This window comes from Calonectris borealis, chromosome 2 (genome assembly GCF_964195595.1).
Source record: "Calonectris borealis chromosome 2, bCalBor7.hap1.2, whole genome shotgun sequence".
Taxonomy (NCBI): domain Eukaryota; kingdom Metazoa; phylum Chordata; class Aves; order Procellariiformes; family Procellariidae; genus Calonectris; species Calonectris borealis.
In genome coordinates this window covers 112,947,203-112,959,338 of record NC_134313.1, presented here as the reverse complement: position 1 = coordinate 112,959,338, position 12,136 = coordinate 112,947,203, and the positions used below count along the sequence as shown (strand labels likewise).

The 12,136-nt window shown below is 41.6% G+C and overlaps 1 protein-coding gene across 1 annotated transcript in view; it reads left to right on the top strand.

Annotated features, from left to right (window-relative positions):
- The window catches only part of HECW1 (HECT, C2 and WW domain containing E3 ubiquitin protein ligase 1), a 190,265-nt gene that overhangs the window by 4,495 nt on the left and 173,634 nt on the right, over positions 1-12,136 (top strand). The window contains exon 2 of the mRNA XM_075142949.1: positions 10,996-11,103. Coding sequence (XP_074999050.1) covers positions 10,996-11,103 — 108 coding nt within the window. The remainder of the gene's footprint in view (positions 1-10,995; positions 11,104-12,136) is intronic.

Below are 12,136 nucleotides of genomic sequence, written 5' to 3'. Positions count from 1 at the left end.
ATCCAGAATCAAAAATACACATAAACACTCAAAAAGAGTTCTCTGAGAAATTTGAACGTAACACAGCTCTGTTGCTATTTAAAAAAATCTCTGGAATTTGAGTTTTCTTTGCAGAAAAGCTATGTGTAAAGAAAATGCACATTGGGAAAAAAAAAGAAACCAAAAAAAAGTTATGAATAATGAAGATAGCGTGTTTGTATATTTTTTTAAAAAAGAACTCATTTAGTGGCTACTGTGAGACAGATGGAATATTTGCAATTATTTCAAAGTTTTCTTTCTCTGTTACCTCATTTACTATTACTATTTGCTACAGTGTGAAGCCTCTTAGATAAATTAATATGGACTACTGGCAGTTGCCTGTAGATAAAGAGCTGTCTTATAATTACTGCAGTAGCATTTTAGCTGCTACTAGATATCACTTGTGTCATCATCTCCATACCTGGAGTAGCTAATGAGAAATGTGTAAACCAGACTTTTGAAAGAATCGTTTGCTCCAGTGTCTGTGCACGCTGATGTTGGGAATTTATCAGGGCTAACATTATATTCTTCTTACCTATATGCAGTAGGCTTTTTTTCTTTCAGCATTTCCTTATGGGAAAGCAAAATGTTATTAAAGGCTATTTATTAAAAATTTCTTCATACACAAATCTTGTAGGGTCCAATTTCCTGTCCATATTTGGCTTTTGATGGAGTAGTTCCTCTCAAATTTATATAAGTAGGAATGTCTTGACCTAATTAGTGACTGAAGTTTAGCTTTAAAACAGCACTCTGTTTCAGCCCTTGATGATATTTCTCTCCCAAAAAGGCAATTCACCATAATCTGACAAATCTAATTTTGAAAGCGATTGGTTAATAGACATTTAAACATTCGTTTAAACACTTTCCAGGTTGATTTTAGGCTTAGAGGGCCTTGTGTTGCTGTATTGCCCACTGAGGAAAGTGGAAAGTTCTACATTTTTCCTGCCGTCAGAGTTGGATCAGAACTTGTTTGTAGAGCTATTTTCCCAAACATCCAATGCATACAAGCAGAAAGTGTCACACGTTGCCAGCAGAAAATGTTAGAAACAGTAATGTGCATATAAGGCAAGGAGTTGCGGGTCCCTGCGTTACAGCTCTAATCCCCGATTCGGGCTCTCTCTGTTTGGACACTTGCTCCACCTCTCTGCTTCAGATACAGCCATCTAAAACAAAACTCTTCACAATGTGCCTGCTTAGAGTGAATTTTGTTGATGATTGGATTTGTTGTGTCCTGGGGTTACTCATCTTCCCAGTCCTTTTATGGCCTTTGGAAGAGAACCTTGCTCTGGTCTTCGGGGTTTCTCCTCAGATCATCTTGTAGTTGGGTCTTTCGCCAGGCTGGGGAGAGCAACCGTGGCTGGCTGTGATCGCCTCAGCAAGTTAAGTTTTGATCGACACCTGCAATTCTGCTCTCTCCATAAAACATCAACAGAAGTGCCCAGTGGCCAGACAGCTTTCACTAAGCACAGCACTATTTATTTCAGGAACAAAAAGTGTCAGAGGGGCAAAGCTGTCACAAAAAAAACACAATAGAAAGCCTGCACAAATGCTGAACAGAGAGGGTATTAGGTATCATAGGCCTTGGCAGATATATTAGTGTAGCGGTATCAGTTCTTTGTTCCCGCCTGGCTTCCCTTCATGTGGCTGCTCTTGGATCCAGTGGGAGTGACTTCTCTTTATCAGGCTGTCACTTTTTGCCTTTCCCAGTTCTGTAGCTGGTGGACCACTTCAGCCAGACGAAACCAGGATTTGCCGTTTCCAGACCCACCCAGTGTGACACGAACGCAGTTAGCTTTTGCCTCTGTTTCACCCCTTTACAAGTAGGTACAGTCAACACTTAAATGCAGGGGTCTCTGAATATTCCCAACACGTATGGCTTCTGATCCATTATCCCTTTCAGTGCTTCCAAGGGTCACCTCTGTCATTTTTGTGTGGTGTTAATGTTGTTAGAAGCAATGCACCAAAAAGCTTCTGTAGAGGGGTTAGTGCAGTGGTAGTGTGCTGTATGGTCTTTTAGGGAAGTAATGGTAGAGAAGCCTGTAGGTTGCCAGTTCTTTTCCTTAAATATCCTGAATATGTGGTAGAGGTGTTTACTGTGTGCCAAAAGATTCCCATTTTCATTTAGTATTTCTCCACAAAATAACAGCTATGGTATTATGAACCTCTTTCTAGGTGAACGGGTGGAAAAGAATCTTCCACTTCAACTGTCATCCTGAATATCAGGAGAGGGAAATAATGCAGACAAGGGAGTACAGCAGCCTCATGCCTTCTCAGTGATTTCCAGTGTCCTTATGCCCATGGATAAAACTGCCTCTGTGCTGTGCAAGGAGGACTTATATCACTATATAGCCCAGACTGATAATGAAGCCAGTAACGATCACCCACTAAAGCATTTCTGAAGAAATCAGTCAGTGGGGGATATTGGTGCACCAAAAGCCAGGTTTGGGCCTCAATCCTGCAAAAGAAGCATAATCCATGCAGCACGTTCAGATCATTGACTGGGTAGAATCAATCGCGGCACAAACAGTGGACAGCACAAACATAAACTTCTTGGCAGGGTAAGGCTTAAAGCAGAAAGACTTGTTCTGTAGACGTCAAGCTAGCCATGTGGATTTTGAAGGTTCAGCATATGTTTTTCTTCTCTTAGTTTTCTAAACCAAACTAAATCATTCCCACTCCTTAGTGTTTATAACAGGTAAACACACTTCATAACATTTGAATGTTCCCATGCTGCCCTTCACAACTACTATAACGACTGTGTGTGCATTTATCTTCTCTAATCTTTCTCATCCATTGATCTCTCCAGCCCTGAAGACATTTTTTCTTCACTCAAGATCTTCTACTTTGTAATAAGCTTATAACTGAATACCATTTTTCAGATAAAATCACTCCAGATTCTCAAGAGATTCTTTGGACCATGGTGCTTCAGTGCACCCATCTGAGTTGTGTTTGGGGGTTTTTTTGCTGCTGTATCAGATCACAAATGCCTGTCTAATTTACTGTCTGCTGTTACGTCTTTCAGCATTGCTATAAGCGCAATACTGTAAATTATTCCCCCCCCTTATTTAATCAACATTGTTGACCTGGACAAGTATCATCCTTGTTCACATTTCAGGTCTTCCTATGTCCCTTATTATCATGTCTTTATACTGCCTTGGGCCTGCAGCATCTCTTATTTTAATATCTTCTAGCAAATTTCATGGGTGCACTGTTTTTTCCTAATCCTCATTCTCTAAATTGTGCTAATCAATGGGGAGGCTTCCACTGAGTGCGAAAACTTTGGAATTGTTGTTATATTAAAAACAAGCAAACAAAACTCTTCCATGTTGTACCTCACCACACATTGCATATTTTCAGTTTTTCAGTATGCACTGAGGCAGTCATGATCATCTTTGGATTCCTCCCTCTCATCTTCAGTTCTGTGTGCAAGCTGGATGTCATTAATTGTGGTGAAGTTTGTGTAACGCATAGCTGAAGTATAGCTGTTGCTGTATGAAAACCCAGATGTGGTCCATCTGCTGTAGTGGATGGACTTGCTGCAGTAGAAGTGCTGGAGCTTTAAAGCAGAGGTCTGTAGCTGGGACAGGCATAGCTGAAGTAGCAATGAGAGTTACGTGGATACTCTCACTTTTAAGTGTATGCAGAACCAAATGACACCAGTATTACTAGATAGATGCCCATCCCACTGCAACCTAACATCTGCTGTGGGTTTTTTAGCCCTCACAAGCTGTTATTCCTGAGCCCCAGCTCAGTTCTTTGTTTTCCTCATTCTGTCTACCTTTTCAGCAGAGGATTTGTGGTTACGGGAGAGAAATAGATGAGTGATGGGTTGTGCTGGAGCACAGATCCGGAATGCCTCAAGGGTACCATGGAAGAATAGGGCCCATTGCCATCAGCTCTGCTTTTAGCCAGAGGCTCCACTATTGCAGGGAAGGAAAGGGAAGTCCCTTAAGTGACAGAGCTCAGACTCTCAGTGCGGTTAGCTCAAGTGCAAGGAGGACAGGACAGTGAGGAAGGACTGGATCCACAGTTCATCCAGAGCCTTCTGAAAACCCATAGGCATGTCGGCCCCAAGATTTAATAGGGTCTCTGTAATTGGCAGTCTTGTTTGCTTTTTTTATTGGTACAGGTGTCATGAAAGATCAGAATGATATCTCCCAGCAGTAATTTGGAGGCTGCTGAAGAGGTAAAGGATAGTGTCATATATGGCTTTGAAAGTAAGCTGGATGTTCAAAGGTAAAAGTGTTTTGCTGAAAGTTGTAACTCCTTGATTTTGGGAGTGGATAACAGGTGTCCTTTGGGTTTTATGTGTAATTTTTTCAGCTTCAAATTAGGTGGTTCAGGTTCTAAATCTGCCACGCCTGCCTTTCCGCGTGCCTGGAGCAGTTTTACTTAGGACAGCGTCTTCTGCCCTCAGTGACCAAGAATTGTTGCAGCTTTGCCAGCTCTATCCCTGTTTCATTACAGTTTATGCTCTTTTATCTCCCTACTTTCTTTTGGTCTTTCCCTTGCCATGTCTTCCTCTCACTCCTAATCTCCACTCGTTCACATTTTCTCCCTCCCAATTTACTTTTAACTGGGTAGGGGGTTAATTTTTGTGGGATTAAAATGAAACCATTCAGGTACTTGAAACAAAGCACATGCATAGCTCTTAGACCAAGGACTGAGCTTTCAGCACGAATGAAAGAGTAGGCCCTTGTTTTCCAGAACTCTCCTCCCTAAGAAGCTATAGAAGGAGGGGTGCTAACTGTAAATTGCAGTATGTTCATTGTCTGTGGCAGAAATTGGCAAATGAATTAACAGTGAAGTTTCCATCCACGTTAGAGCTGCATCTGTAGCTGCTGAAGTCAGTGGAAACGTTCCTATTGACTCCTATCATCATAGCCATTACTTGTGATTTTTGTTTTTTTACTGTGGTATCTTTGTAAATAAGAAATTGGTATTTGCATCTTCTGCATACATTTCTCATTAATAGTTCCTCTCCTGCAAAATCATGACCACTACTATTGTACAATTCTTTGGAAGCACGGTTTCCAAGGGCTAGGTTTTTGCAATGCTGAAGGGTTGCAGAAGGAAACACTGGCATGGCCTGATACAACTCACTACGAGCTACACTTGTGAATTGTAGAGGCTGTTGTCATCACTTTGTGTTCTTCTTCAAGTGATAAATTGGGTGGTAAGAGAAGTAACATCAGAAATAGGAAGCTTTCCGATGGCTTACACTTGTATTATCTTGCAAAATAATTTTATTATTTATGCTTTACAACATCCCTTTCCTGCAGATTTCCACGCAAATTTCAAAACAGATCAGCCAGAGCTTGGCCTCTTTGTACAGAAAATGATTTTTTAAAAGCATTTTGCTAACTGTTTTCATATGTCATTATAGTACAGACATACATATTGGCCAAAAGCACTTTTGCATTTTTAAATTTCAAGCTAAAGCAAATCTGTTCAGCTAAAGACTACAAGTCCTTCTGTAATTTCAGGAGTACAGCATTTCTTATTCATAAGGGATCAAGACATGAAGTGTAGCTTCTATTTTTATGCCATAATTGCATTAAATTTATAGAAAGCAAGCGTTGTAATATGTAGTGCTAAATCAAATTAGTGATGGATAAGAGACTGGAATAGTGTACCAAATTCAGGCACCTGTCTGACATTGTGTTCCTGTCTCATGTTAATTATTTGCTTCTTTGAAGGTAGCCCAGGTTATTCTAAGTTTTGTAGTTGTTGTTCTTGGAGAATGTGGAAAGATAGGCTGGTCATATATATCAGCAAAATACTGTTTGAGAAAGGGGAGTAAGTTTTTTCATTTTTGCCTCTGAAGTAAAACCGAACTGGCCATAAAGGTCACTCAGCTATTTCTAATTTGAACTCCATCAGTCCTTCTGAGGAAGACGTACTGACTACCTGTTTGCTTCTCTGTGGGAATTTCAGGCAAGCTTTCAAATATTGAGGTCCTGTCTGTTTAGTGTAGGCTGCTGGCAGCACTTGAAGTCCCCATTATGTTTTTTACAGATCTTTTTGAGGGGTGGTCTTTATCAACATTTTCCCTAATTCCTCTGAAGAACTTTCAGAAGCATGCTTTTTGTCAATTGGTTACTGTCTTTCATCTGAATGATAGCTTTCTTTGGTGGCCAGGGTTCTTTATCTCTCTCTCTATATATAGTGCTTGTGAAGTATATTGGGATTGCTCAGCATGGAAGTGACAGCGCAGAGTATTTTTAGCAGTAAAAGGCTGTGCTTGGAGGTATCTGGTTCAGTGAGGACACGCAGTCCGTCAGAATTGCTGCTGGTTCCCAAAGCACTTGCTAATGTTTGTCTCTAGTGTGCCTTGGTCCCTCTGGCTGCTGCTCAGGCCCCGGCTGCCTGGCACCTGGTCGTGCATCACCTTCTCCATTTCCTCTAGAGACCGTGCGAGATGCGGGAGGTCTGACTGCTGCTGCTCCTGTCCCAGTGCAGCTTTGCAGGTCTGCAGCCTGCAGCAAGAGGCAGCCGGCACCTCTATGTGCCCCAGAGCAGAGGAGGCAGAGAGCAATGTCTGCTGGCTCCCCGTCCTAGATGCCCTCACCGTCCCCGTCTCCAGCTCCAGGACCACCTGATGATGTTCAGAGGGCAGCACATCTCGAATACTCCCTTGTTTGACACTTTCCTTAATTATTTAGCTGTTTACCATCCAGGGAAATGAAGCCACAGATCTGAGAGCGAGTGCAAATTGTTTGCTTTTTGGCCAAGCGGGGCCAAACCCAGACTATGCAGTGCATTGCCAGCTAAGCAGAGAGCTAGTTTAAAGGTTAATCTTATTTCAAAAATAGAGGGAAGGAGATGCATTACAATGCTTCATTGGAAAAATGTCAAAAGCCATTAGCTGCTGGCTGAAATATATGAAAGGGAGCAGCATTAACTCTGCTCTTCATTTTGTGTGGAGGTGAAACGAAGCATTTTGCCATTTACCTTCGGGAATTAAGATGCGACATGTTTTTAAGTTCAGTTCCTTTGTTATAGGGATTCTCAGTAGCAATATGAAATAAAATTTGTTCTCCTTTGCACATACTCTTTCTCTTTAACATACCATATTATCTGTTCACTTACATATGGCATGAATGTTGATAAATATATCTACACATATATGCAGTGCACTAAACAGCTGTGTATTTCACAAGCATAATTTTCTTTGTCAATGTGCTACATGCATAATGTCCATGTTCAGGGAATAGCATGCCTGGAATAGTATCACCTGCCAACTAAAACAGGTCAATCAGACATATTCATGCATTCCAACCTCCTGACCAGTTTCAACTACTGCTATTTTTAATTTGCTGGGGGATATTTCTTTCTTATCTTTCACCTTCCAAAAATACATACCTTCAAAAACTGAAAGAGAAAGGAGGTATCTGGACCTGCATGTATTTTTCTAGAGCTAAAATTTGTCTGGCTTAAAAATTGAAACTAAGGTAAATTTCTACTTGACTAAAAATGTTTTTTATTTCTTTAGAAAGAGGGAAGTACCTAGCTTTTCAAAAGAGACAGGGCTTACATCTGGCTGTGAGAAGGATCTATGTACTGGATTTCTAAATCATGACATTTGGAAATGTTTTATTTACAAAAATGTTTTTATGCTTAAAGGCTCCGCTGCTCCTACTTGGGATAACCTGCATATTGCAGAGCTCCATAAACTCATATTAAAATACCCTTTCTACTGCCTGAGCCTGTATTTCATCAGTGGCCGCTGTCCATAAACTGTGTGTGCATGACTAACTCCATGTGTGTTATCCCTTCCTTGATATGCTTTGCGACCTGACCTTTTGCTCTGGATGCTGTCCTTCCCACACACCCCCGTCTCTCGCCTCCGCGGCAGGAGGCAGCGTGCAGATGCTACTCGGTTGGGAGCAGCTTGTTCCAGCTTTCCCGTGGTCTCACCTGTCAGCTGTAACCACAGACCGGCTTGCTTATCCCTTCCCTTTGGGGGTCTTCTACCTTGGATGTGCAGATGGAGAGTGGGCCTCTTTCTCAGCCTGGTTTTCCAGGCTTCCTGCATGTTTCCAACAAAAAGGAGGAAAGGGCTTTCTGCAGTCATCCCCGCTGGCTCAGCTCGCAATAGGGATGTGATTTGGTTTGGGTATGGGCATATGTCGACATCTCTGACAAATTAGAGAGATTGCGTGATGCAGAGTTCACGCTGCCTTTGTGCTAGCTGTGGGAAGCAGACAACAGCCAATGCAGTGGAAGTGCCAGCTGGCCCCCACAGATACTATGTATGAACACAGCATTTTAAAACTGATTCTGGGATCCCTTGTGCTACTAAACTCTGCCCTAAAATGTCTGCGACTTCTTAAGCAAGGCCATCCAGTCTAGCTCAGCTAAGCCTCCTTAAGCAAGCATGGTATTTTATGAACAATATATCTTGAGGAACAGTAATTGCCCATACATCTTAATAACATGGCAGGCATTGGAGCATCTCCAGCATCTTACAGAGACTAAATATGACAAATAAACATCACGAGTGATATGAAGCCAGAGAGCAGCGTGCCTGAGCTGAGGGATGCTCTCTGTGCCCCATCAGGACGAGGGCCGGGCAGGGTTCCCAGGCTCCAGCTCAGTGCAATGTTTCAGTATATGCTCACTTTTAAGTACAAAGTGTTTCCCCTGCCAAAGCAAAAGGGACAGTTCATAGGTTTAAATCTCCTTGTGTATATGTAAGTGTTCTTGGTTTCCACAGAATGATGTGGGTAATTCTGGATAATCTGTATTCAGGATGGTCCTTTACTGAAGGTAGTCATTAGTAAGCCAAAGCTCTGAGAGTGACAGTGTATACTTACCTGCCCTTTTTTTTAATATATAATTTGGCATTTAAAAGAAGACACAACCAGCTATAAAGTACAGAGGAAGAACAGAAATCATACCAGAGGATTTTATCGTTGAAGGGTTACCGCAGAGATGTATTATGTGAATGTGCTGGAAGATTTCCACTTCAATGCAGAGCATGAAACACAGCTAGTGAAATAATTACTGACAATTAGCAAGTCAGCAAAGGGAAAATGTATTGTAGATAGCATTGCCATTTACAATTATCCATTGCAATCATTAATGACGTCTTCAAAAGGATTTTTGTTGTAAATCCCTCAAGAGAGTGACACCAAAGAGTCAATGTTGGTAGCCCACTTACTTTCCTCCTTTGAGAGCACAGCTACGTAAAACCAACAGGACAACATTGGCATCTGCTTCCTGCTTTATTCTTTCAGTGAAAGCATAGCTTCCTTCGATTTAGAAGTCTTTGTTTAACATTCGTGTATATATATATCTTAATAATACGTTAGTCTTTGAGTTTCTTGGCTTTGTCCATTGGGCTGCCTCTTCTGCTTTGCAGTTGGTCACACTGTCAATCCACCCTCAGGCACGGTGTCCCTTGTTGCGTGGCGTCATCTTTGTTTACTTGTTGACCTATGTGATAACGAAGCGAGTGCTTCACAGTGTTTACAATAGATGTATTTTAATCTCGGATTGAGTGGTTCACATTTTTCCTCAGCTTTTGGGGCGACTAATAATTAATGTAATTGTCTTCAGAACCGAGTCACAGCACCCACCCAGGATTGTTTCCGTAGCAAGGTTGAGTTGGTTAAAGTGCTTTTCTACAAACCTCTGTTAAAATTAAAACTGTCCTCATTGGTGAGGGGAAAAATCCAGGAGGTTGCTGGCTGGTCTCCGCAGGTAAAGATCGCAGCCTTTTGCTGTGGCAAGGCACAGATGCAAAATCCATTTCGCCCCTCTGAAGCTGGAGCAATGAGGCCACGGCCGGGCCCATCCTGGGTCGCTGCTTCCGCTGCCTGAGTTTGCGGCCATTTTGGGCTCCCACAGGCTATTGCCCCTGAGCCCTGCTCCCCTCTGACAGGCTGTAAATGTCTCCATATGTCTATTTTATTTTTGCTGCGCTGTTTGTATGGAGTGACGATCAAAACCATAAGCGCTGGCCTGGTATGGTGGCAATATGTGCATTTTTGTTTGCTTGAAAACCCGGTGTAAGCTAGTAAGTCGGCGAGGGTGGCCCTGAGGCTGCAGCAGGGTCTCGCTGTCTGGTTTTTATCTGTTGGATAAAAGGGGGTCAAGAACCAGCCCCTTGCCTGGAGGCCGGGATGCGTTTGCTGACATCTACACTGCATAGGGCTTGCAGATTGGTCCGGAAAAGAGCTCGTTGAAGCAGTCTGAAATGAAACTTGGAAGCAGACTAAAAATTTATTTATGTAGACAAGCAGAAGGCCACTCCTCAGGCTCACTACCCGCCCGCCTTTTTACACACAGCCCTGTGCGTGCAAGGCAGTTCCTTCCTCAGCGTTGGTTTTCAGCAACTTTTTAGAGATTATTCATTTTTATAGATTACTCCTTGACTTCTCTGAAGATCAGCTTGGTAGTCTGACAGCTAGGTGTCTCGAAACACTGCGAGGGGACAGCATTTTGGTGTTAGTCATTTGGTTTTGGAGGTCAAGAGCTGTGAAGGCACCCAGTGAGTGGGATTCTTCAAAAATAAATATCCTTCGCTGTACGCTGCAAGAAATAACCACATCTGTTGTGATATGAGTGAGTGTAGTACAGATGCCTGTAACTATTTTCTGTGGGTGTTTAAGGGAAGAGTTGGTGCAAAGGGGGGATTATTTTTTGCTACCATTCTCTCTTACAGCTAGATAATTATGTTTAATTAGGTAGAGGTTCATTTATGCTAAGCTAGATGTTTTCATTTTTGAGAATTTTGTAGGGATGTATTTTTTACAATTACATTGCAGGGAAAGTTGTGATTTTTAAGAAGAGCTGCACTTATTTTTAAAAATATAAATGAGTGAAAAAGCTGATTTCTCAACATGTGGTGCCAAGCTGTCTAGCAGCTCTAGTATGTTCTGTCAAGCCAAAGGTGTATTTTTAGCCTGACTCTCTGCTATGCATGTTGTCATAACAGGCGCTTGATGAGACTGTTTTTTTTGTTTATAGATGAGGTCTTGTCCGAAAACTTTTTGGACTACAAGAACCGTGGCGTCAATGGCTCTCACCGTGGTCAGATTATCTGGAAGATTGATGCCAGCTCTTACTTTGTGGAGCGTAAGTATCTTTCCAATCCTGCTATGGTATAATTCAGTCACTGCAGAAAGATAACTGAACTACTTAAGTTGTGCTTATGATGTTTTTATGCCCAATATGTCCTTTAGGAAAGGCCAAAAACATTACCAAAATCTTTGAATGTATTGAGAGGAACTGAAACATTTTATGGAGTAGAAAACTACAGTTTATGCAAGCAAAAAAATTTTGTGGACATTGACTTATTTACATATTTTTTTTTTATACAGTTATGAATAAGTATTTTAATCCATTTGCTGTTATTTGGACTATATCATTAGTAATGTGCTGCATTAACTTTAATATGGTATTAAGGAAAAGAGGAACTCGGGGGCATAATCTCACTCCAGGAATATTTATACTGACTTTTAATTGGAAAACTTCATGGCGCATCTGGCTTCCACCAGATTCAGGTGGATTCAGAGGTAAGAAGGGTCAAGTTCTGATCATCATCTAGACTGATAAAAGTATGACAATATGTAGTTGCAGCAAGGTACACTGATTTCAAATTAATTGTTCCTCATTATATTCATATATTACCCAGGGCATCTGATGCAATGCAGTGTAACTCTCTTCCACACCCTTAGCAATCAAAATACAGAAATACTGAATTTGCTTCTGCAAAGTACGATGTACCTTATACAGCAAGTTAACATTTCCAGGCTTGGCTGTCCCACATACCTGATCAAAGTGAACCTGACCATTTGAGTCCTTCCTCTTTTCAAAGAGTTACCAGTGTGAATGGAATTCATGGTCATCTTTGGAGAATAGAAATAGGGTACGCAAAAGGCTGGGATCTATAGCAAAACATCTGTGGTGAAAGAGCTGCATGTATCCTTAAGGAGGAGTTAAGCGTGAAGAAGCCTAGCATGCAATAATGTCAGTTTTTCAATGGTACTGAATCTTTCCAATGATCTACCTTAGCTTGCTGGGCAAAATGCATAAGTTTGTAAAACCATACATGAATTGCATGATAGTCAGGTATATTTGTTTTAAGACTGTCTGAATTTGAGAGCAA